Source organism: Malaya genurostris, chromosome 2 (genome assembly GCF_030247185.1).
Source record: "Malaya genurostris strain Urasoe2022 chromosome 2, Malgen_1.1, whole genome shotgun sequence".
Classification (NCBI taxonomy): Eukaryota; Metazoa; Arthropoda; class Insecta; order Diptera; family Culicidae; genus Malaya; species Malaya genurostris.
This window is the reverse complement of record NC_080571.1, coordinates 137,904,238-137,931,876: the sequence shown is the minus strand read 5'-3', so window position 1 is coordinate 137,931,876 and position 27,639 is coordinate 137,904,238. Positions and strand designations below refer to the sequence as shown.

Sequence of the window (27,639 nt, the reverse complement as noted above, 5' to 3'; positions counted from 1 at the left end):
TAATATATGAACGTCGCAAGTATCACACATATGAAATTCGGTTACGATAGTCAGGAACTAGAGCTGGGGTCAGTTTTTTACGTGTTGCTTATGGATGTAATGAAAGAATAATGAAAGAAAAAATGAAAATTTCCTTACAGCGTCAAAAGTTATCATAGAGATATGTTATCGAGGGATGTCTATAGTTTTCTGGAAAAATGTGTGATAAGGATAAAGTTGGAATTTTGTGTTTGAAAACGTCAATCGAATATCTTCATGATGGTTTTCATGGTTTGTAGACTGAGAGCGCTATGAATTTTTATATTTATTTTAAAATTTGAAACAACAACAAATATAAAAAAAATAGTGATGCGTTATTTGTCGTTTTTGAGTTATAACCTTTTGCATATTTTCAAGTCATGCATTTATCGACCATGTCCATTAAAAAACTTGATTCGCTGAATCGATTTCTTTTGTTTGTGGGCATATTGTGTAGAAAGCTTTCCAGAAAATATCTGAGAATACATAATGACGTAGCTTTCTAGATTGTTCCCGAAGTATGATCCTGTATGTATTATGCAAAGGTTGAAACTCATTTCCTCCTTTTCGTTACTTTGATTTCTAGGCTCTGCGCTTGAGTTGTATAACTACTAGAACAAAACACCATGCGTTTCCTTCTAACATAACTTAATTGGAACGCATGGTTGACTACTACTAGTAACTGCTAGAACGAAGCACCATGCGTTTCCTTCTCTCGTAATTTGATGGGGACGCATGGTCGACTGTTATTTATTTTTTAGAAAAAATCAAATATTGTGGTCGTCCACATTTTTTAAAAACATGAAAACATACTACTTCAACGTGTCCAAAAATTCTTTATTTATCACTAAAAAATCCAGGGTGGTGCAAAATTTGGAAGAGGGAAAAAATATGTTTTAAAATTTTTTAGTATTTTTTAATGGAAGAAATACATCTTCAAAAATTTTGAAAAAAATTGTAAACCTTCCCCGTAATGCCTTAAATATACCTGATTTTTTTCAAATTTTTCAAAGGAGCGGTTTCTTCAAAAATCAAATAAAATAAAAATCAATAGAACCACCCTAGCTCCGTCAATATGGCAGTTAAAGGGTTGAAACTTTGAGAAAATTGTTTCCAGTCTATGATTTTTCGAATGTTTTATAACAATATGAATTCCTTTTGGGAGCAGATTTCACATGCTTATCCTGCTATAGCCTTTATGATACTTCAATGATTAACCAAAAACTGTTCCAATATAGATTCCCATTAGTAACTTAATCCGTGTACTTCTTCAATTTGTTGTTATGAATCTTTTCTAATCTGTTTCCGTTTTTGATAGTTGTCGTTTGTTCGCTAGGGAGAGCAACTACTTCCATAGCGACTGTAACTTCTGTCCTGCTCCTGTGGGGTTGGCTTTAACTAGTACCAAGTCTCCCCACATTGATTGCCATTCATTGGAGCTTCTATCGTACAACTCCTTCCGTTTTTCTTTAGATTTTACTAGATTTTCTCGTGCTTGAGTATATAATCGCTTGAATGTCGATCGCATTTCGTTCACGTAGTCTTCATAGTATAAACCATCATTGTTATATTTGTAAATTGAATTCGGAATATTTGCCCGTTTTCCATATAATAACTCAAACGGCGTGTAGCAAGTAGATGAGTTTATGGTCGTGTTATATTCGAACGTGAAGAAAGGTAACAACTGATCCCATGTTGTTGGGTCACTACCCACGTATTGTCTAAGATAAGTTTTCAATTCCCTATTTGATCTCTCCACGAGGTTTGCTTGTGGGTGGTAGGTACTTGTAGTAATCTTCTTAATTTTTAAAATTTTACATACATTTTTCATTAGAGAACTTACGAAATTTGTTCCATTGTCGGTTACCAGTTCGGCCGGTGTCCCAAATTTACATATATAATGGTCTACGAATGTATGAGCAACCGTGGAGCTCTCTTGATTTTGCATGGGTGCTACGATTAAATATCTGGTCAGATCGTCTTGCATAACAAGACCGTATCTGTTACCCCAGTCTGATTCTGGGAGTACTACTATGTCCATATATAATTTCTCGAATGGTTCAGAAGATGTTGGAGTTATCTTCATCGGAATTTTATTTGCCCTGCCAATCTTATTTTTCTGGCACGAGTCGCACTGTTTGACATAATTCTCGATGTCTTGGCGCATGTTTTTCCATTGGAACAGCGGGCTCATTCGCATCCGCATACGTTTGCTACCTACATGTCCGCCTAAGGGAGAATCGTGGAATTCTTTCAATACTGTCTCGCGATCCTTTTCTGCTACAAGCATTCGATCCTTCTCTGGGGCGTATAATGTGAATATCTTGCCAAATTTCTTGGCAATAAACCGTAGTGCCGTCGACTCAGGAGCCCTTTTCAAGTTCCTGAATGAAATGATTTGAATGGTTTCCGCATTTCTTACGTATTCAGGGCAGTTTGTAAAGGCATCCATTAGCCCTCCCAAAAGTACGTGTGTATCTGTTAATGATTTCTTGGAACCGTTCAAAATCCACCCCCATAGCTTCCTATTCGGGATTTCAAAGATCCTTCCGTTCAAGTGGTCCTTTAGACCATGAGGTAATTCTACGATTTCCTCCAATTCCTTGTATGCTGATCAGCTGTTTACTATTACGAATGTAGCATCAGCGTTGTTTTCGTCGATTTTCTTTTTCGAAATTTTTAATCGATTGAATTCAATGTCGTTCTCTCTGGTACATATATCGTACTCCTCGAGGTACGAGAATTCCCCCAAATCTTCCTTCTCATCGCATCCAAAATCGATGTTTTCCAACCCGTCCATGTGTGGGTTCCATTCAGTTTTCTGTTTATTTTCAAATAACGTGAATCGCCCGGATTCATCCATAATTTGCTTGGGGGTCACTTTACTCTCTGCATCTTTCTACTTCGCAAGATCTTCTTCTGCTTGCTGGTGTTGGCGCTTTTGTTACCTCGTTACTACCGATACGGTGTGTGGGGTCTCATCCTGTTCGGGCAATCTCGATAAAAAGTCTGCCACAACATTGTCCTTGCCTTGCTTGTAGCGAATGTCTATTTCCAATCCTTGTAATTTTAATCGTAACCGTGTTAGCGTTGGCGAAGTTTCCTTCAAGTGCCATATTGAAATTAACGGTCTGTGGTCTGTGTAGACGATGAATTTTTGATTATAAATGAAGTGTTTGAACTTGTTTACCGCCCAAACAATGGCCAACAATTCCTTCTCGATCGTATGGTACCTTCTTTCAGCACCTACTAGGCCTCTACAGGCATATGATATTGGCCTATCGATAGATTTTTCGTTAGATAGTACAGCTCCAATGGCGTACTCGCTAGCATCTGTTGTGATCACGAACGTATCTTTGTAGTTCGGTCTAACCAACAGTGTGTCGGATGTCAGAAAAAATTTTAATTCCTCGAATGCTTTCTGGCATTCGTCTGTCCTAACAAATTTTACATTTTTCCGCAAGAGGTCGTTCAAAGGTTTACGTTTCTCTGCTATTTGCGGTATGAATTTTCCATAGAAGTTTACCGTTCCTAAAAATGAGCGGACGCCTCTGACCGTTCTAGGTGCTGACATTTCTTTGATAGCCATTATATTGTCCTCCATAGGACGTACTCCATTCTGATCTATCACATGCCCTAGGTATTTTATTTCATCTTTCAATATCTGGCATTTGCCCGGCTCAACTTTCAAATTATGTTGACGCAAAGCCTTCAGCACCTTACTTAAGTTGTTATTGTGTTCCTCCACGGTAGTGCCAAAAACAATTATATCATCTAAGTATACGATTGCTTTGACGTCTTTTATTTCGTATAGAACAGTATTCATTAATCTTTGGAAAGTAGATGGACTATTTCTTAACCCCATAGGCATCCTCGTAAACTCAAAATGCCCTTTTGGAGTGGAAAAGGCTGTCTTTACAGCATCCTTTGGGTCGATCGGTACTTGATAAAATCCCGATTTTAAATCCAAAGTTGAAAAATATTTACTGTTCCCTAGGTTGTCTAAGATTTCATCGATCAAGGGGATCGGGTATACAAAGGGTTTTGTCACCAAGTTCAATGATCTGAAGTCTACTACAATTCGATACTTCTTGTTACCATATTCATCGTCCTTCTTTGGTACGCATAATACTGGAGCATTCCATGGGCTCTTGCTAGGCCTTATGATGCCTTGTCTACGCATTTCTTTGACTTCTTCGTTAATGTGCTTCTTGGTTGCCTCGGGGAATCTATATTGTCTTTTATTTATGGGTATGTTCGAGGTTGTCTCTATCTCATGTACCGCCGCATCGGTAATAGTTAACTTGTCGCCTTCTGTTTTCGATCCTTTGATTGTATTGCTTTTTATCACTGCAGTTAATCCTTTTTTCCGGATTGTCTGTGTATCTACCTCGTTGTACTGTTTTATTGTTTGTTATATCAGTTGGTTCGCTTCTATTTTCTAATGAATTCCTATCTCCAGGCGTGTTTCTGCATAACATACCGGGTTGTTCATCTGCTCTTGTATTTCTGTTGTTTCCTTGTGATTTAGAATCTTCTGTCGCATATCGTAGCCACTTAGGGCATGGTTTAGCCTCTGCCTTGAATAGTATTGGATCTGTTTGCAAAACTAGTCGGCCATTCTGATTATCTATGCTCGATACATAAAAAAAAGCAAAGTCTTGGCATTACATTCCTTTTGTGGAATTTGGCCTTTCTGTTTCAACAGACTTCGCAGCCGATTCTTAGTGTACAGAATCATTGCATGGCTAGTACTACGATCCTACTGACACTAAGAATCCTTCCAGGTCGGGGCTCGAACATACGACAACTGGCTTGTAAGACCAGCGTCCTATGCATTGAACCGCCAACCCAAAATATTTATTTATAAAATTTAACATATTTATTTATAAAATCCATTCCTAGGATTCCTGCGAATTCCAAGTCCTCTATAACATCGAATTTCACTTTGAATATCATGTTATCTATTAAGAAATCCGCATACGTTGTCCCCAAGCTTATTCGCGCAATGTTCACTACACTTTTGTAGTGGATCTTTTCCCTTGTGTTTATTGTTGATGAACCAATTTCTTCTGCGCATCTCTTACTTATTAAATTCGAGCTTGCACCTGTATCGATAAAATAGTTGTTTCGTATATTTGGTCTGGTAATTGTCCTTAGTTCAATTTCGTATGCATTGAACCAATTTCTTGTTATTATCCGTATTTTTTTTGTGTGTTATGTTGTTGAACACTTTTTCCAGCTGTTGATTCAAATTTTCCATTTGGTTCTGTAATACTCTGAACGCGTTTTGTGACTTAAAGTTTTCATTTCTAGTATCTTTAAGGTCTCTCGATGCCTGGGGGGCAAGGTTATCTATCAAATCCGGCATCCCAATATTTAGTTTTTTCGATAATTGTACGTTTGGCTATAGTATTGCCTGTCATCTTGCATCCTGCCCCAGTTTCTACTTGGTCTTTGATCATAGCTTCCGCCGTTGCCGTTTCGTGCTGGAAATTGTTCTCCATGTGTTACTGTTCTGTTGTCTTCTCTCCCGCCTCTATTTCGCCATGGTCTGTTTTCCATCTGCACATTTGTCCTGTGCCCTTGTGGCTGATTCCTTCCGCTACTCCAATGGTTCTGGCTTCCATGGTCTCTTCTGTCGTCGTGAATGTTGTAGTTTGCCACCGTGCGTCTAGTTTCTCCGTATGGTGTTGAGTTGCCAGGCGGTCTTTGGTTATACCCCTGTCTGCTATCGGGATGGTTATTATAATTTCCGGAATTCCCCCAGTCTTGTCTTGCCGGGTATTGGTAGTCTTGGTTGCTGCTCATTCCTCGGGTGCGTGGGCGTTGGTCTACGAATCCAGATCTATCTCGGTTGATTTGTCTATCATTTTTGCTCGCCGATACACGGCATGCTCGAAGTCGCTGCTCGATTTCTTCCAAATGATCACATTCCGCGTATTCGTCCTGCAAGAACTGTATCAACTTTCTGAATGTCACGCCTTTTTGATATCTCGCTGCCTGTTTTAGGCTTGTATTTCTTAGCCCCCCGATGAAGTGGATTTTTAGGCTTCTTTCAGCGAAGGAGGTCTCTTCGCGTTGGTCTCGTTGCATCTCTTCGATGCATTCATAAATTTGTAAAGCTTTATCGGCGTACTTGATAAATGATTCAGTCGATTTCTGTTCCAAAGTTTCTATTTTTTGTGAGATGTCTTCGACTGTGACTCTTTTGCTGAATTGTCTCTTTAAATTTTCTAGCATTTCTTCACACGTATCCGCTCGTATTCTGTTAATGAAGCCTGCTGCCTTACCCTTCAGTTTCATTAGTATTATATTCAGAAGCGGTTTCTCACATTGCCCAGCCGGGATTTCATCTGCAAAGTATCTTATTTGTACCAGAAATGGTTCCAGCTCATCTATTGATCCGGCGAATTCTGGTATGCATTGTATCGCTTCTTGCATGGGGAAGCGATATGCTGCGTTTTCCCTTGCCATCGTAGTTCCGGTTTTCCTACTTGAGTTTTTATCTTCTGCGATTTGGTCCTGGTGCAAATTTCCACTAAGGTTCTTGGCCTCACGAGATAGATATTTCCTTCGTTGTTGTGCGACGTCAACACCGCTTGCTGTCGCGCTAACGCCCTCACCTTCTGAGAGGCTCCTTTGATGCCAAGGTATTATTATTGATTCGTTTAATATCCGGATCGCTGCCTCGTATTTGGCTCTTACTACGTTGTATACGTTAGTTAGTCGGTTCCATTCTTCGGTCTCTCGGACTCGGACTCGATATTCGTATTTCTCGACCTGTTCTACGAAGTGGTCGAAGGCTTCCTTTAGAGACTGTTTCTTCGTTAACACGCCTTGCAAGGACCTAGGCCGTGTCTTATTTTTATACAAATTATCGTATTCCTTCAAGATATAATCTTTCAGAGAGACATGACTCATTGTTTAATTTATCGCGTATGCTACCTTATTACTTGGGGTCTCTGCATACTTTATGCGAATGTTTCCAGTTGCACCAAAGATACCGAATGCAATAAGTTTGTTTATCGATTGGCAGCAAAGACTCCCTATCGAAACAAATATTCGGCAAACTTTTAAAAGTTGGTTCTTATAGAACCATCGAAGATTTATTCTAACGGGCTATCAGAAATTTTACTCCTCAACGTAAAAAAAAACAAACTGTGTGATGTAAATAACTCGTCCTTTAGTATCGATGCACGGTGTGAAGTTGGTGTGTCAGTTGTATTTACGTCGTCCAGTTATGTTCCTGACATTTTACAGTTATGCTATTATTAAATTATGTTTCTTTTTTTTCCCTTTGTGAACTTATAGTACCACATTCGGCAACGGCCCGATCAGGCGTGGTTGCCCCAATTCACTGTTGAATGTAAATGTCAAGCAACATAATTCTTTCACCATTCCATCAAAAATATGATCAGGAATTTAGGATAATATTTTGAACAGTGTGAGATAACCAAAAGAAATTCAAAAATTAGGTTTTCTGAAATTTTTAAAACAACGCGGAAAACTCTTTACTTTTGCTTAGGTTCTTCGCGCACGGACGACGATTTTGAGGTAGTCAGGCACATATCTTCAACTGACTGCGTATAAAAGGGGAACCGTGGTCGAAATTTGATCATTTCTTCTTGTGCATTGGATGCAAGCAGACGTCGTGGGACCAGCAGCTTCGGAGAGTGCACCTTCTGCGTGGTTAAAAACCTCAAACGCTCAGGTTGCAACTCTCATTTGGACTTCAGTCGTAAGGTGGTGCAGTCGGCTATGAAAGCAGACCTTTTGCGTGGTATAAAGCCTCAAACGCTTAGGTCATGCATGCATTTGGACTACAATCGTCGGGAGCAGCGGTCGTCAATAATGAGAGCAGACCTTTTGCGTGGTGCCAAACCTCAAACGCTCAGGTAGTGCTCCCATTTGGACTTCAATCGTCAGGTGGAGCAGTCGTCAATGATAGCATACCTTTTGCGTGGTACCAAACCTCAAACGCTCAGGTCGTGCTCTCATTTGGACTTCAATCGTCATTGAAAGCAGACCTTTTGCGTGGTATAAAGCCTCAAACGCTTAGGTCGTGCTTTCATTTGGACATCAATCGTCGGGAGCAGCGGTCGTCAATAATGAGAGCAGTCTTTTTGCGTGGTGCCAAACCTCAAACGCTCAGGTCGTGCTCCCATTTAGAATTCAATCGTCAGGTGGAGCAGTCGTCAATGATAGCATACCTTTTGCGTGGTACCAAACCTCAAACGCTCAGGTCGTGCTCTCATTTGGACTTCAATCGTCAGGTGGAGCAATCGTCATTGAAAGCAGACCTTTTGCGTGGTATAAAGCCTCAAACGCTTAGGTCGTGCTTCCATTTGGACATCAATCGTCGGGCGCAGCGGTCGTTAATAATGAGAGCAGTCCTTTTGCGTGGTACCAAACCTCAAACGCTCAGGTCGTGCTCTCATTTGGACTTCAGTCGTCAGGTGGAGCAGTCGTCAATGAAAGCAGACCTTTTGCGAGGTATAAAGCCTCAAACGCTTAAGTCGTGCATTCATTTGGACTGCTATCGTCGAGAGCAGACCTTTTGCATGGTACCAAACCTCAAACGCTCAGGTCGTTGTCTCATATGGACTTCAGTCGTCAGGTGGAGTTGTCCTCAATGAAAGCAGACCTTTTGCGTGGTATAAAGCATCAAACGCTTAGGTCGGGCTTTCATTTAGACTTCAGTCGTCAGGTGGAGCAGTCGTCAATGAAAGCATACCTTTTGCGTGGTATAAAGCCTCAAACGCTTAGGTCGTGCTTTCATTTGGACTTCAATCGTCAGGTGGATCAGTCGTCAATGAAAGCAGACCTTTTGCGTGGTACCAAACCTCAAACGCTCAGGTCGTGCTCTCATTTGGACTTCAGTCGTCAGGTGGAGCAGTCGCCAATGAAAGCAGACCTTTTGCGTGGTATAAAACCTTAAACGCTTAGGTGGTGCTTTCATTTGGACTGCAATCGTCGAGAGCAGACCTTTTGCGTGGTACCAAACCTCAAACGCTCAGGTCGTGCTCTCATTTGGACTTCAGTCGTCAGGTGGAGCAGTCGTCAATGAAAACAGACCTTTTGCGTGGTATAAAACCTTAAACGCTTAGGTCGTGCTTTCATTTGGACTTCAATCGTCAGGTGGATCAGTCGTCAATGAAAGCAGACCTTTTGCGTGGTACCAAACCTCAAACGCTCTGGTCGTGCTCTCATTTGGACTTCAGTCGTCAGGTGGAGAAGTCGTCAATGAAAACAGACCTTTTGCGTGGTATAAAACCTTAAACGCTTAGGTCGTGCATTCATTTGGACTGCAATCGTCGAGAGCAGACGTTTTTCGTGGTACCAAACCTCAAACGCTCAGGTCGTGCTCTCATTTGGACTTCAGTCGTCAGGTGGAGCAGTCGTCAATGAAAGAGGACCATTTGCGTGGTATAAAACCTTAAACGCTTAGGCAACATAATTCTTTCACTATTTCATCAAAAATATGATCAGGAATTTAAGATAATGTTTTGAACAGTGTGAGATAACAACAAACAAATAAAAAATTAAGTTTTCTGAAAATTTTAAAACCGCGCGGAAAACTCTTTACTTTTGCTTGGGTTTTTCGTGCAAGGACGACGATTTTGAGGTAGTCAGGCACATTTTTTTTATGTTATAGAGGCTTTAACATTAATGTCATTCGCCTCTTCGGGCCAGAAAAACTTTCTGACCCTATGTGCGGGGTTGGGAATCGAACCCAGGCGGGCGGCGTGAAAGGCATCGACTTACCCATCACGCTATACCCGTCCCCAAAGTAGTCAGGCAAATATCCTCACACAATCGATCAACTATCAATTCGAATTCGAAAGTGTAAAGAAATCGACATCCAGTTATGTCTCTGACATTACACACCCGTACTTTTTTTTATCATAAAATTGTGATCATATTTCCGATGGCATGTCGCAAGAATTATGTTGATTCATTAGATACAACAGGAGATATTCACGATCAAAAACTTATCAAAAAACTTATCAGAGGGTAAATTTGAAAAGTAGCCCCATAGTAAAGTAAGTCGTATTCACGACAAAATGCACACCGAGAAAAAAAATGTCACAGAAAAAAAAATCATAAGCATGCAAAAAAATATACATGCGCGCCTTCTACGCATAGTAGCCGATCGACTTATTCAAGCCAATCTGACAATTTCACTCGATAAAAGTCGTTTTTGTCGAAAGCAGTTGACCTATTTGTGCTATTTACTCACCGAGGAAGGTGTATCAATTGACAATAGCCACATTACACCCATTCTGGAGTATGCATGACCCCGCAATATAAAAGACATCCGCCTATTGTTAGGCCTCGCTGATTTCTATCAACGATTCATTCGAGATTACAACCGGATCGTTGCGCCAGTATCCGATCTACTAAAAAAGGTCAAAGCGAAATTTATGTGGACCGAAGCCGCCGAAGCAGCGTTTGGAGAGTTAAGAGCAGCATTAATATCAGCACCCATCCTGCGGAATCCGGACTCTTTTCTCCCTTTTTCTATTGAGTCGGATGCATCCGATAACTACGATGGGCCTTAAAATCCAATCATACGATATTCAGTTGGAGTGTAAGAAGGGGAAATGCAATATTTTGGCCGACTGTCTCTCCAGATCAGTGGAGATTATCTAAGTGTAGACCATGGACGTTGAACACCGAGAGTTGGCTGAAAGAATTAAGGAAGAGCCCACAAGATTTCCTGATTTTCGTGTGATTGATGGACAAATAGTGAAAATGGCGGAAAAAGTCGATGATTCTCATTTCCAATGAAAAATCTACCCATCGAAGTCGGATCGAACTGATCTCATCCGTATAGTACACGAGAAGGTTCATCTCGATTCTGAAAAAAAAAAAAAACATTGACGACGCTAAGAGAGCGATATTTTTGGCCTTTGATTAGCAGCGAGGTAAAACACTTTTGTACGAAGTGACTGATCTGTCAAACCAGCAAAGCTACAAATCAACACTCGACTGCTCCGATGACCAGTCAGAAAAAGCTGGCTCAATACCCCTGGCAGTTTTTAACGATGGACTATGTTGGTACCCTTCCAGCGTCCGGGAAAAGCAGAAGCACATTCATTGGCCAAATACCATGTCACGCATTGGCGAACGCACAACTATCACCCGCAGATCAATGATAGTGAACGGGTTAATCGAGTTGTTACGACGGCGATTCGTGCAAGTATCAAAAAAGATCATCGAGAATGGGCGAATAATCTTCAGCAGATTGCCAACACTGTTAGGAGCTCCGTACGTGATGTAACCCGTCATACACCGTACTTCGTTTTGTTGGGAAGAAATATGATATCCGATGGCCGAGAATATCGTCATCTTCGGGACACTGCCACGGTTGGTAACGGAGAACGGAGAAAAACGGAAGAAATTATTGGATGACGTCCGTAAGAATCTGAAGATGGCATATGAGAAGCATTCGGCATATTACAACCTTCGATCTAACGTTAATTGCTCTACCTACTCTGTAGGAGAACAAGTGCTTAAGAAAAATACGGAGCAATCGGACAAAGGCAAAAAGTTTTGCGCGAAGTTGGCACCAAAGTACGTACCTGCGGTGGTTAAGCGGATCGTGGGATCACACTGTTACGACCTGGAGGGTTTGTGTGGGAAGCGATTAGGAATATTTAATTGCAAATACCTGAAGAAGCTTTTTCCACCAATATCTTTTCTCTCGACTCATTAGAGTTTTTAATTTACGAGTTATGTATCCTTCACTTAGTAACTGGAGACAACTGCACCATGATGCGCATGCTCTGGTTGACTGAAGTACGTACAACCATGAAAAGTATAGCCCACAACATCAATTAGCTACTGGGACGTTTGGTTGGAATTCAGTCGGAATTCGGGAATGGGAAATCAATCCTTCTTTTAGTTGTTATTGCGCGTATTCCCTCGACCAAAAAGCAAAGCGAGTTATTGGCGTTAGCCGGAACGATGAGCTATTTAATACCAGGAACTCCGAGCCAATGAGGCGCTGAAGAGGTGTACCAGCAATGAGAAGATTAGTGAGAGTTCAAGATCGGGGATGCTTGGAAGATGACCGTAAAAGACTGCGATGACCTTCACAAGGTGTATGACGAGCAAACACAAGTCAATCGAGCTGACAGTAACAACTAGTATGAAGCAAAGCTTTCGTACTCCGAAAGAAATTCGCGGGAAAGTTTGAGGATAGGTGGGACTGCCTATCGGGATTAGTTCGGTATTCTTCCCGAGACCGAGATAGAGGAGGTGTTGTGCTATTCACAATCACCCCAACATTTGTAAATATTTCCCTTTTGATATAAATAATGTTAGTGTTTTTACACTACATCGAGTCTTAATTCTATGTTAGTACCTAACCCTGTGATTTATTAGATATAGCCTGCTACTTAGAACTAAAAATATTTTTGTTATTCTGTTACCTATTTATTAGATATTATTTATTAAATTATTTATTTTTGCACACTTATTTAAAATAGATTATGCATGATTTTTTTTGCATGCTAATTCCTATTTTTTCCAAGGCCTGAATATCCAGGGTTTCATCCGGTTCGATTTGGTTCAGTGCGGGCAGTGTGGTTATGGGTAGTATCGGTACCTGCATCTCCTCACCGCCAGAATATATATTTCCAGTTGTATACAATGTGTTAACTCGTTCAAACCCATTTTGTCCTAGAATCATAGGCAGTATGCCAAATCTTTTCCAGAAACCGTAGCCAAGAATCGGTTCCCTGGATACCTGCGGTACGACAAGTGTGGGAATTATCTTGGTTACTCCTCGAAACGTAATAGACAGTTGGTCATAGTCTTGCTTTCGTGAATTGTTTTATCTGCAGTAACAATTTTAAGTGGGCTTGGTTGTTAAGTTAAGCCGTTTCGTTCGGCTATATCATGTTCATCACACTGACGCTTGCTTCGGAGTCAAGTAGGGCGCCAAAATCGTGGTCAAAGATTTGGACCGTTATGTGTGGGCAACTTTCTGTCTGCCCACTTACTTCACACACTATCTGGAAAGGATTGTCAAACGGGTAATTACTGTGAACAAGGTCTTCCGTGGAATTACTGTGAACAAGGTGCCCCTTCCTTGCATTCCGGAACTAGTTTCCCGACGATCGGTTTGTATCAAGCGTATAAGCCGCCCGTGGATGATTCTCGCATGTAGTGGAGGTTTTGCTGGTGATCCACATAATTCCAACAAGGTGGACCCGGTCTATCCACTACAATCGCCGGTGACCCAACAGCTGATTGCGATACTTGTGAAAGGCGCTTTCGGTCCCTGTCATGCCTCTTACTAATTATATTTAATTCCTTAGTTTCGGAATAGGATGAATACGAATCTTTTGTATCCTTTTCGACCTCGAGTTGGTTAACATTAGCCGGTCGAGACGGCGATAGGTTGGATCATTAGCGTCGATGCGATAGGCGTAATACTCTAATCTTTTGAGATCTCGAACAGTTCGACATGCCAACTTGGAGCGATAGTGTGGGCGCATATTGTCCCAGACCACCTCAAATATTCGGTCTTGATCTAGTGGTCTCGTTAGCAATTTGTTCAGCCTTTCAATCTCTATTTTAAATGCTAGGGTCTCATGGTGGGGCTGTTTCCGTTTATAAATTTTTGTCGATTTCCCCGATCTTTATTAGGGTTGCCATGCATATATCGAATGCTTTCTTCGAAGTCCTCCCAATTAAGAAATTCATCGGAATAACACAGGTACGCGGCTCCTCTAAGAATCGTGTGAATCCTTTGTAGCAGCACGTTCTTCGCGATGCGGTCCATTTTAGCAAATCGGCGAACTTTGTGCAAGAAGTCCTCTACAGAACGTTGTCGAGCATCTCCACTAAAAGTTAAATGCCACTTCTCCATTCGACGTTTGGCATTTTGAATCTCCACATCGCTATCCCGTCGTTCTCTCCGCTACCGCTGCCGATGATTTTCGTAGTGGAAGCTTCCTTCGTCATTCGAGCTGTCTTCAGAGTTGGGTTCCCCGGATCCTACTGTGCTCTGACCGACGTCATATCGCTGATCACTTTCTTCGTCCAATATCCGTCTTCTGTCTGAAAGGAAACTGCGTCATTGCCTGATGTCATGTCCTTGGCCACGGCTTTCTTTTAAATTATTGCATTGGGTTGAGTTCGCCACGTCAGTATTCCAAGACCGATCGTTCCATGGATGATTATTCCTAATAGGATTCATCGTCTCGGCATCCCTAGAGATCTCGTTCCACGAACGGTCCGCCCGACCAGGATTCGTCACTCCAGTATTCTTAGAAAACTCATTCCACGGACGGTCATCCGCCTACGTTTCTCTAACCGACTACCCAGATTGGTTCCGACCAGGGATGAGCGCCACTGCATACGGAATGATGGTTTGTTATTCTAGCGGCTGGGATTTCCATCGATTCCATGATCCCCTCTGATGAAATTATTGTTAGTCGCTACTGACATCGAATGTCTATTCTGAGAGCTCGTGATGCCAAATGATGTCGCTTGAGTCATCTCTCCTTTCTGGGTTCTAAGTTCTCACTCGGTTTTCGTTCGGTTGTTTTTACCTTCAACAATTCTTTCTCGAGCTGGGTAATCCGGGCTAGTAGAGCCCTTTGCATATCCGCTACCCTTTTTTGGTATCTGGACAGATGTCTTCCTAATGGCTCCTTGATTTGGCCTGAACTCGTCCCATGCTGCGTTTTCGTTCACGGTTACACTGGAAGAATTCTGTCCTTTTGCTTCGTCAAGGTTACCTTCAGTTTCTATCACATTATTTTCGTCCGACAAGGGACCTCTGGGAAAATCGACGGCAGTTCTTTATTCTGTTTCTCCTTGGACCCCTTCCGACCTGTAGGTTTATTCAAAATAGTCCAAATCTCATTTTCAAGTTCCCTACGCATTCGCTCCGATGTAAGATCGGGAGTTTTACACCTTGAAACCCTGAGCGCGTAGTGCTTTAGGCGAGAAACAATTCTATCATCTGAACCTTTCCCCAACTTCCCTTTCAGTGTCTGAACCCTTCCCGATATGCAATCGTATTCCTGATCATTCGTGTAAGGTGAAATATAGTCAAGATTCTCACGCGAATCTTCGTAAAACAAATTTCGAAGCAAACGATATTTAGCTTCGACATCACATTTTACTTCTTCTGTTTTCCCTCGAATTAACAATTCGTAGTCAACCTCCTCGTTAGTCAAATGATCTGCATGTGGAAACATATTTATACTGACCAGTATTCTGCACTACCAATCACCAACGACGCAACAACTATTTACAACAACCAATTCTTTAAACAAATTTACTAAATGAGTTTAGATTATAGATGGATATACTATATATCTTATATACCCTTATTAATTGATTCAATATACAAACTGTACTGAATGGAGGATTTTGAAAAATAAATATAACACTCTTCTGAAAATTTGAAAGCTTGTTCAATTTTCCTTCGATGTACCTATCAGGAATCAGGAATCAGAACAAATTGGCTCAAATGGCACGTTCCCCTTGATATTTGGAGATTTGTGCCTTGCCATCAATTTGTTTTTAGCATCATTTTCCCGATATATGAGGGAAGGATTGAAGGGAAATGGTAAGGTTTGGACTAGGGGAATGGGGAAAATTGACGACACAAAAACACAAAAAAGCAGAAGTAAATTCTGCATCCCTAAGGGATGCTGAACAATCTGCTGGGGATCACATTTAATGACAGCAGAAGTAAATACTGAACCACTACGAGGTCCCGAACAATCTGCTGTAAAACCTTTGTTTTAGGTTTGTTACTATGTGCGTTCTTTCTGATGAACGATGCACAGTTAATAAAACCTCCAACCCCCGAGAGGATTTAGAGATTTTACAAAAGCGACACCATTCTGCCCTCCCGGAAGAATGCAGAACGATTCGCAGTATGTACGAGCAGAAGTAAATTTGGTACCCCATAAAGGATGCCAAACAATCTGCTAAACCCTATTTAAAATGGATTCCTCACGAAGAGGATATCTCACATTGTATGTTTTGAAAGGAAAACTGCATGTGAGAGTTAGGTCACTAGGAGCGAGTAAATACTCATCCCACGTAACCATTTGAGACCACAAGCGAGTGTGGCTGGTAGCATAATCTAATGGGTTACTGTTCCAAAGCCCTGTAACCCTAAGACGGTATGCACAAGATAATGCTTCTTGTTTTAGGAACACATGTAGTGGTTTAATGCACAGTAGCGCCTCTAGAGCAGCAGTAGGAGTTGTCGTGAATGCTCCTGTCATCGCCATTAGGACCATCCTTTGGAGATGATTTAGCTTTGACTGAACTGTCGCAACTTCTTCTTTCTACCACCATACAAGACATCCGTAGGCTAAAATTGGTCTAACGATAGTTTTGTAGATCCAATGAATGTATCTGGGTTTGAGTCCCCATGATTTTCCAAAAGCTCGTCTGCATTGGCTGAAAGCCATGCAAGCTCTTTTAATCCTGAAGTCAATGTGAGCAGACCAATTCAGTTTTGAATCAAGAATAACTCCGACGTATATAAATTGATCAACCACAGTGACATCTGAACCGAAAAACTGTAACGGACGAGCTCCTGTGATTATCCTACGATGAATGAAAAGCACCATTGATGTTTTGCCCGGATTTACAGACAATCCAACCTGACAACACCATTCTTCAACAGATCGCAGGGCTTGTTGCATTAAATCAAAGAGAGTGGTAATGCTTATACCGGTCATCAATATATGATAATCGTCGGCAAAACCATAAGTCGGAAATCCAAGGTTATTAAGTTTCCTCAACAAACCATCAGCGACTAGGTTCCAAAAAAGTGGGGATAGTACACCACCTTGAGGACACACACAGACACTTAGCTTTCTAATCTCTGCTTGCCGAAATGATGAACAAAGAAGTCGATTGCTAAGCATTGCGTGTATCCAGTAAGGGAAAACCCAAGATATTCCGTTCACGACTGCATTGTTTAACCTCCTGCAGCCATTCAGTCCTCGGCACGGAAATACACCTTGACTTAGGAGTTCCTATTTTTGTGGCCTTTTACGACATGAAACAGGAAACCAGTGGATCAATTCTTGGTATAAAATAATTCCGCCGGATGCCACACGGCTAACCTGTTTGGTGGGCTTATACCACCGGTACAGGTGGACCGTAGCATTATTCTTAGCCAGTTGGAAAACCGCTACCGACACTACACGGCTATCTAGGCTGCTCAGAAAGGGAAGTTGACATTGATGGACAACTTCCATGGATGGACGAGCAGTCGCATGGAAACTTATTTATAAAATGGATGATGTTTATAAATAAGTTTAGATTATAGATGGATATACTATATATCTTATATACCCTTATTAATTGATTCAATATACAAACTGTACTGAATGGAGGATTTTGAAAAATAAATATAACACTCTTCTGAAAATTTGAAAGCTTGTTCAATTTTCCTTCGATGTACCTATGCCCAACACACAAAATCACGCAATACTCACGAATATCTCTGTAATCACACTTATATAATTTCTATCGTTTAAAATAAACTTTCCACGAAATCTCGAAATCGATTATTCTGTATTGAATCATATATATTTATTACAAATATTCTTTCAGTAGCATTCTCCATACGATACCCATATATCCGAAAACCTGCAGTTGGGCGCCAATTTGTAGCCGACCCTTACCGATCCCTAAATAAGCATGCAGTTTAAAACGCCACTTCAACTTTTTAAGACTGCACGCCGCGATGTGTTTGCCCGGATGAGACTCTCATTAGGGCGAGTTCCCGAAGAAGGTCGACTCAAAGATAATTCAAGATCGGTCAAGATAGGCATACCAAGAACCAGGATCCAAAAGACGAGTAGAAGACCCTATTATAAGCCAGCAGCAATCATCAATATCTAATCACCTTCTGAGAAATAGCGGTAAGAGATTTACCCGTAACCAAAGTCATCATCATGGGTAACGCAGATACTTACCCCCAGATGGCGTAAACCTCATCGAAGCTGAACTTATAGCACACATTCGAATCCCACGAAGTGAAAGACGGCTAACAACGAAAACTTGACGAAGCGACACAAACGTACGAGAATGGACTAAATGATTTCCTAGCTACATCGGTAATATAAAATATATATCTTCGGAAAGCAAACAACATTTATTGAAGTGAAAATCAACGGGTTCTATTGCATATTATATATTGGTTTCACGATTTCTATCTAGTTCTATCTACTATTCGTGTGCGTGCTTTATCTCCCTACTTGCGCTCATTGACCATTTTGTGCTTTACTATTATATGACGTCATTCCTTCTCTCTCTCGATACCATGTGCTTCGCATCCGGGTGGTTAATCGAATGGGTTGTGTGTGGTGTTCAAAGATGGTGTCACAAAAACATGATGGCCGACCCACAACCCTCAACTTATGGACGCGTCCCTCTCACTCGTTTCGAAAAGGATTAGTCTATATGCTCTGCGATACTTTGTCTAATTACGGTGCGGGTTCTTTGGACGCCGCCCTTCGAAATAAGGTAGAAAGAACGATACGACTCACCAATGAATTCGGCTACTGCTGCTGCTGGTGGATGCTACGATCGATCGTTGTTCGGTCGATGATGACGTTTGTGGACGATTGGGTGTGGGTAGTCACATCACCACGTAGATTCAAGCCGACGGTTGATGGCTCTAGGATACAGTTGACGGACCGACCTACTTCCGGTGATGTAACGGAGGCCGGGTGTAAAGTTCGCCACAGTCGTAGCTGTGTAAATAAAAGAGCGTGCCGTATGGGTATTGTGACGGAGCCATTAGCACATTCGTGAGGTCAATGGCATGAACATTTTGAGCACAATTACCTTCTTTGCTGTATTTGCACACGCTATTCTCTTACGCTATCGATGGCTATCGAAACTATCTTTACAATCTATTCGAACGGGAGAGACAAACATTTAGACAAAATTCACGCAAGCTTGCGTCACTATCTTACTTTCCACAACTTTTAACCGGACAACAACGCGAGCTTCCACTAGGTTTGGTGAACTGAGACGAATCAACTTACATTGTGAATCCTCAGGTTAAGGAAAGTAATCTCGTACGACTTTACCGGAAATACGTAATTTTCCGCTAATCTCTTCGGGCAACTTCGGAAACCAACGACCCCACTGACTGTTTCATTCTGTTAACCAAATCTGTGCGCCATCCCTCCCTTTCCATCCAACATTATTAGTGAAGAATCCTCGCGATTTTCGCCCTCAGGAGAGACTCAACGGATTATTATATTTACCCGACTTAAAGAGGAGAAATTTATTAAAGCGTTGCGCAAGGATAGGCTAACGGTTAATGTTATAACTTCTAGCGCAATCAATGACATGGGTCAACTAGAGACAACGAACATATTGACGAATAAGATGGGAACGATACAATACATAGAAGTGTTCAACGTGTTTTGTCGGTTACGTCACTTATACCATCATATCTCCGGAACCAAAAGCCACAGCAATTTAATCTTTGAACTTGCTCAATGGCCCGGCAGTAGCTTTTAAACGAGCCCAAGTTTGTTCAAATCGGTTCAGCCATCTCTGAGAAAATTGAGCGCGTTCAAATATCTTCGAAAAGTGCACACACATACACACACAGGCATTTTCCGATCTCGTCGAACTGAATCGAATGGTATATAATACTATGGATCTCCGAGGCTCCGTTCGAAAGCCGATTTTTTCAGCAATTCTAATACCTTTCTACAGAGAAAGGTAAAAACCCGTTTTAGTCCACTTAGTGGAATTTTTCATAGATTATGAGAAATCTCAATAGAAGGGGAGGGGGGAGGTGGTATATGAAATTGCCGAAGCGAAAAAAAAATTTTAAGGCCGAAAGGCTTAGAATTGAATGAAACGTCGAGATCTCGATAAAAAAATTTTTCAAAGAAATCGACTTTTTGGGACTTAGAAAAAATATCAATTTTTTTTTAAGTCACAGAAAGTTGATTTCACAGCCATTTGATCTGTGAACTTGATCAATGGCCCGACAGTACCTTTTAAAGTAGCATAGGTTTGTTAAAATCAGTTCTGCCTTTGAGAAAATTGAGCGCGTGAAAATACAACTCTTTTTGTCGGTTACGTCACTTATATAATCATATCTCGGGAACCAAAAGTCACAGCCATTTGACCGTTGAACTGGATCAATAGCCCGACAGTAGCTTTCAAATGAGCCAAAGTTTGTTAAAATCGGTTAAAATGTCCCGGGTTGGCGGTTCAATGCATACACGGAACGACCGAAATCAGCATTTTCGCGAAAAATTTAGTTGATTTGCTGATTTTAGTTAGTTATTTTTTGAGACAACTAAAAAAATCTTACTTTTGCTGATTTAGATTTTTTATTCTCATTCCCTTAATAATAATAAAATATTTGTTGAAATGACTATTTTTTTTAGTTGAATTCACAAATTAAACGTACTGTCATTTCTTAGCTAAGGCACACTTCATATCCAGTCAACTAATTTTTTAGTTGAATTAAAGAAATATAATGTTGTTTTCAACCAATATGAATGGTTGAATTGGCTTCTGCAATCTGCAGCTATATGGCGCCCTGTCACCGAAACGGTAACACCTTAATGACTACTAGCCACTAGATGGCACACTACTGCCGAAAAAAATTCAGACGCGGTTGTCTTTTCTATATTGGCAGGTATAAATACGATGTTGTGTTGGAGAAAAAGACATAAACGAAACGTAAACATCTTTTAGAATTTTTTTTCTTCTAAATCACTGTTTCTTCATTCTCACTGAAAACTTTGAGCACTCGGAAAACAAAAACCGAATACAAATAGTACACCGGACGGCGCAGCTCGGAAGGTTTGAAGATACAAAAAAACTTCATCACAATTAGAGTGAAACATTCGAAATTCACTTCACTGTTCCGCGTAAAAACATTATTACGCACAATCGCTTCAAGTGCGCACAAATTCTGAATAAATACACTTTCCACTAACAGTTTACGTCATTTTTACATATCGGTTTAGAAAATTATATAGGGATATATCGTAACACATGCGAAAAACATCTAAACAATTTGCGAGCAGTTTCAACAAGACTGTCCTTTTAGCTTTTCAATGGATTGTTTTGCTTTGACACTGCTGTCCTTCAGTAATGACGGTGATAGATAAATAGAATCAAAGTTTCTGATTTTAATAACGAAATTAGTTGTCAATGAGAATTTCGTGTTGGATTGAAATATTGCTGGTTTGTGTCCAGAATATTCGCCAACGAAACACATTCTCTAAAAATAAGAGTTTTTTTCAGCACAGTAAATTCTACATTTTAACTAATTTTATAGTTATTTTGGAAATTTTGTTGTTAGAATCAACTAATTCAAAAACAGTAATACGAATTAGGCGCAGAGCTAATTTCGGTCGTTCCGTGTAGGACGCTGGTCTTACAAGCCAGCTGTCATCTTTTCGAGCCCCGACCTGGAAGGATTCTTCGTGTCAGTAAGATCCATAGTACTAGCCATGTAATGATTCTGTACACTAAGAATCGGCTGCGAAGTCTGTTGAAACAGAAAGGCCAAATTCCACCACAGGAATGTAATGCCAAGACTTTGCTTTTTTTGTTAAGATCGGTTCAGTCATCTCTGAGAAAATTGATCGCGTTCAAATATCATCGAAAAGTGCACACACATACACACACATACATACATGCATACAAACACACACAGCCATTTTTCGATCTCGTCGAACTGAGTCGAATGGTATATAACACTATGTGTCTCCGAGACTCCGTTCGAAAGTCGGGGTTTTCAGATATTCTAATACCTTTCTACAGAGAAAAGCAAAAGTCGTTCAATTATATTTTCATTTAACTCGGTGATTTGCCCTTCTGTTTTATAATCTTTGAAAAATCTATGGGCACAATTTCCATCATTCGAGTTGCGCCTCCAGGTTATGGTTCACCAAGACGCAACCCTAGCTGCTTTTTTAAATGCCGCACGTCTGTTTGTCTCTCACTTCTTGACATGCTGATTTTGTCGGGACACGCGCCATGTCGATTTCTCCATGTACAAACGATAACTCACTTTCACCAAAGTTTCATAGATCGAATCATTGCGTGGAGAGGCGAAATTCCAAATTGATACTTGTCTGAATCATCCTCATTTGTTTCAGTTCTTGAAAAATTCAAAGCTTTTCCTGAGCGCTTGCATATGTAACAAGCTTGGGACATTGTGCATGTTATGTCGTTTAACTTTTTCGTATCGTTCATGCAGACCACTAACTTTGTTGATACAAATACAATTCCAAGTACTGTGGGAGAAAGCTTTGAATCTAGAGTATGTATTCAAACGATTGCTTTTAACGTCTAATCCTGAAATAGCATTATCGAATAGAGTAACGACCATCGTGAGAGTACTCCCTCTTCACGATTCTGCAGTTAAATTAATTTTAACACGCTAGAAGACTGCAATACCTTATTTTAATATATATAGCTAATAAATAACTTACATGAAAGAGCATTTTTCAATAAAAAATCCCAATTTTTGAACACAATTTAAAAAATTAAAAAAAATATCTCCTCCGTAATTTTTTTATAAACATGCTTGAAAGCATTTTCTATCAAATGGAAAAAAACAGATTTTTTTTTCCATTTGATCCAATGTTAGATACATCAGTTTAAAATGACCTGTTTTTGAAATAGTTTTGCTCATAACATCAGAAAACGCCACCTGAATGCGCTAGTCATCAACAATTTTTTTTTTCGATAAACTCTAAAAGATATTCAAAGACACCAAAACCGAGAAGTGAAAAATATGAAAGCTAAAGTAAAAAATCTGATTTTTTAAGGAACACCCTAAGTTGCTCTATTAAAATAGCTGTAACACTTAAACCGTTAGAGAAACTACAATAGTGTTTTCGGCTAAGTTGCTGGATATAAGTATTCCTACAATTTTGCCGAAGGATGCAGTTCTCTATCTCAATACATACGGAAAATAATTTTTGCATTACCCTAATAATAAAAACCTCCCTAATACTATATGCATCAAAAAATGGCTTATCTGTCACTGTTCTGAATCATTTGTTCTGAAGACATCATAGCTCTAAAATCCCCCTAAATTATGGACCCGGACCACTGTGCACGTGTAATTAAGAACCGTTGTATTCAAGAATTGAAAATTTCAATAACTAGTGCAAGGATCGACGTAAATAAAATTATTGTGGAACCAATTGACACGCAAAAGCTGATCGAACAGATCAAGCTACTGTCCGAAAACCAAGCTAAACTAATCCAAACGAAAAATTCTTTGAAGAGCAAAGAGAATGACCCATTCTTTAGCTACGCTACACCTGAGCCGATCAGGAATGTTCTAATTTTTGCGGTAATAAGAAAGAAGTTTTAGCCTGGGTGCAAGACACCGGACAAACGCTACAATTTATCGAGCAATACAAAAATGATATATACTATGGACAAATAGTCCGTAGTGTAAAACCTGTTTAATATACCTAGTGGTGCAATGATGCATTTCTCATATAAATCATACTATCATATATTCGATTCTTAACAGAATAACCATATACGTCCATATACTGATAAAACTTATCAATTGGAGAAAATTTGATGTCGATATAATGTAATGGTATAAAATTTTTAACACACATTACCCTATATTCCCGGTTCCGGAATTCGGATCCCCATAGCTCCGGAACCGGAAGTCGGATCCAAGTAATATTCAGAAATTTTGTATGGGACCCCAAGACCTTTCATTTGAATCTAAGTTTGTGAAAATCGGTTCAGCCATCTCCAAAAAAAGTTAGTACACTTATTTTCTAAATTTTTTGCGCATTTTACCCCATAATTCCGGAACCGGAAGTCGGATTCATATAATATTCAGGAATTTTGTATGGGACTGAAAATCGGTTCATCCATCTTCGAGAAAAGTTAGTGCAAAAAACGTTACATACACACATACGCACATAGAGATACTACAATATTATTTTCGGCAAAATTACTTGATATAAGTTTTCCTACAATTTTACCGAAGGATGCAGTCCTCAATCTCAACACAGACGGAAAATAATTTTTGAATCACCCTAGTAATAAGAACCACCCTAATACTATATGCATTAAAATATGACTTATCTGTCACTGATCATTTGTTCCGAAGACATAATAGCTCTAAAGTATAAAACTAAGCCACACATGATTTTCTCCCCCTAAATTGAGGATCCGGCCCACTGTGCAGTTATATGTTCTGCAATTTATTTTTGTGACTTTCAAACTTTTAGTCACACGGAGTTCAGCCGACGACACGACCAGGCACTCCGAAGGAAAATCTGAATAAAAAGTGTTCGTGAGCGATTTACCGCCAGTTACCAAAAATATTGCGACCCCTTGATAATGATAAAAATAATTTTCTTGAGCAACACTGTTTAAGTTGCTACAAACTTGTTACCATAATAAATAAACAAACCATTTGAGAATGTTTCGAAACAGTTATATTATTTTAAATTGTGTGCCATTAATGCCAAATTATTAAAAACAAAAGATTATTCTAAAGAAATCGAGAATGTACGTAGCTGTACAAGGTGCCGCGAGCCATCGACCGGGGACTCGTCCCTCTGGGGACGTTCAACGCAACTGGTGACTGATTCAGAAACTCTCACAATCTACAAGTTTAACTTTTTGGATTTGCACCAACTGAACTGGGTGCCCAATATCCAAATCTGACATGACAGACATGCGTCATCTTATATCATCATCATTGCTATCCAGTAGCTCTACCTGTAATGTAGTATTATCAAACTCATTCATGATGCTGGTCATTCTTTTAAGGAATATCCAATCGAGTTTCCGAAACATCACTATAGCTAAATATATGATCATCAAACTAGGAATTTCGTGCCAGTCTGCACGGAACAAACGAAGAAATTTATTGTTTGAATGTATCCGAAATGACATTTGACAATTTTCAGCTTGAGAATAAATTACTAAATTATTTGAAGGAAACTTTCTGGGTGGTTTACAATGTGCACTTTTGAACCTATAATTTTGATCAGATCCTAAGATGCTTGATTCCCGCACTTTTCAAGTGTATTTCATGTTCATCAAATTTTACACATGTTTTGCGAAGGTCTCCAAATAACAGAGCAGAAGTAGAGGAGTTTCTCGAATGTCTAAAATAAGACATCGTATTGTATTACAACATGTACGCTGCTCAGTAACGAGGGTTGAACGATTTGGAACAAACTCAGAAGTGCAAATATACAAAAATTTGTGGAACAATTGAAATAGTTTTACTTTCAAAAATCGTTAGAAAGAGCAAATATGAATTCGGTTTATATGTGTATTCGTACTTTTATATGAAGTGCGATTCTGGAATGGATTAAAAATAAAGCTCAAATATTTAAGTATCTTTGATTTGATGCGCTCGAATTTCATGCATCTCGTAGAATAGTACGAATATACCGGATCGACTCAGTTTAATCGTTCATATTTCGATACTGAATTTCGATGATAGGGCTGATAAAAAGTTTAGGAACAGAGGTACTTCATACAAAAGTCACATACAGCAACCTAGTTGCGCTGGTCTTGCAAGAAATTTGTCATATGTTTGAGCCCCAGCTGAATTAATCGATCCACTGCCGTGACGTCTAATGATGCTGCAGAACTTGCAACTTGCCACGAAATAAAGATTTTACACTCGAGGCAGTTAGTTTTGTTTACATTCCTCAAGTCTTCAATAAGCGGTAACCAAGGTTTCGTTAATTGTTATTTAAAATCAATATTTCATCGACTTGTGTTGCCAGTTTCAATAATTTTTCAGGTGATTTCGTTTTGACATTACCAGTTACTGAGGGGTACTTAAATTTGCGATACAGTTTCGATAGACGAGTGGCAGGTCGTGTCGTCGGTTCAGCTATTGATGATATACCCTCACTATTTGCCTACTAACGTGTTTCTAGTTTGCACTGTTTTTAAGCCACTCTAAGGCACTCGTTTTCACTTTCCAATAATGAATGCATGAATGAATGGTTACTTACAAGCTGATTCCTTTCATCAAGGAGTCTGCTCTTTGAGTGTGTACACAGAAAGAAATAATGAAATTTACACGAGATGTAAATCTAAGTAACATGGAATAGACATGGGTTGAATCGAAATTTTGATTGAAAACCTTCATCGATGCAAAACTAAATTGAATTGCATAGAATTTTCAATGAATATAACTGTATCTTTCAATTAACGCTTATTTTGCGATTAAATTGTATTGAAACGTACAGAATTGTAAAGTAATTTTATGTTTAATTACCTGCTCCAAATATGTGCATGAAAATAGATGTAAATTCACAAAATATTTTTATCTGTGTAGCGATTATGGGATGGTTCCAGGTGGCGGGATCGATTCTATCTGATATCCTCGAATTCCGGATGTTCTCTCCAGAATAGCTAAGTCATATTTTGATGCATATAGTATTAGGGTGGTTCTTATTATTAGGGTCATTCAAAAATTATTTTCCTTCTGTGTTGAGATAGAGGACTGCATCCTTCGGCAAAATTGTAGGAAAACTTATATCAAGCAATTTTGCCGAAGACACCATTGTAGTATCTCTATGTGCATATGTGCGTATGTGTGTATGTAACGTTTTTTGCACTAACTTTTCTCGAAGATGTACAAAAAAATTAGAAAATAAGCGTACCAACTTTTTTTGGAGATGGCTGAACCGATTTTCGCAAACTTAGATTCAAATGAAAGGTCTTGGGGTCCCATACAAAATTTCTGAATATTACTTGGATCCGACTTCCGGTTCCGGAGCTATGGGGATCCGGAAATATAGGGTAAAGTGTGTTAAAAAGTCTATGCCATCACTGAAAAGGGCGAAAAACCGTAAAAAAATCTAAATCGTCATCAAATTTTCTCCAATTGATAGGTTTTATCAGTGTATGGACGTATATGGTTATTCTGTTAAGAATCGAAGAAAATTATTTTGAAGAATACCACAGTATTATATATGATAGTATGATTTATATGAGAAAGGCATCATTACACCACTAGGTATATTAAACAGGTTTTACGCTACGGACTATTTGTCCATAAGGGGCTGTCCATAAAAGCCGTCACGCCGCAAGAAGGAGGGGGGTGTTTCATAAAACGTGACCTTTTGCGACAGGTGGAAGGGGGGGAGGTTTTTGGAATGTGACGGTCAATATATTCAATGAGCGCATTTTTGAAATACCTAATTATATTACTGCTTTGTCCTACTTCCTGAAAAAATCTCCACAATAAACGTTTACATTCTATAGGAAAACGTGTATTTGTTGATGTAAAAGCTTCTTCTTGTGAATTCGGAAATGAATGCAGGAAATCATTTCTGTTGTGATCAGCAGAAGTGCACGGAAGAACGAGTAAATTAGCGAAATTAATAAATTTTGCGTAATATGAGTAAAAAAGAAAAAGATGCCTTCAACCGGTTTAACTTAAGTTATGCACTGACAATTTTTTCAGTAATTTGATTTTCTAGCATTGATAATAGTATATCATAAGAATTTCTCTTATCTGATTCTGATGCAGTTTATTCAATTGTACTCCATTTAAAAAAGGGCGGGAGATCAACGATTTCAGACGTAGATATTGTCATGTCT

The 27,639-nt window shown here is 39.7% G+C and overlaps 1 protein-coding gene across 15 annotated transcripts in view; it reads left to right on the top strand.

Annotated features, from left to right (window-relative positions):
* LOC131430107 (regulating synaptic membrane exocytosis protein 2) overlaps positions 1-27,639 on the top strand; it is a 1,567,561-nt gene that overhangs the window by 1,155,533 nt on the left and 384,389 nt on the right. Inside the window, exon 11 of one of the 15 annotated variants that reach the window (XR_009229488.1) lies at positions 17,632-17,651. The exons of 13 other annotated variants lie outside the window; for them this stretch is intronic. Coding sequence is in view for 1 of the 2 variants with exons in the window: in XM_058594804.1 (XP_058450787.1) it covers positions 17,632-17,634 (3 nt within the window). In the remaining variant the exon portion in view is untranslated. Of the gene's footprint in view, positions 1-17,631; positions 17,652-27,639 lie in introns of those variants that run through there. One more of the 15 variants, XM_058594804.1, reaches the window with a different exon arrangement.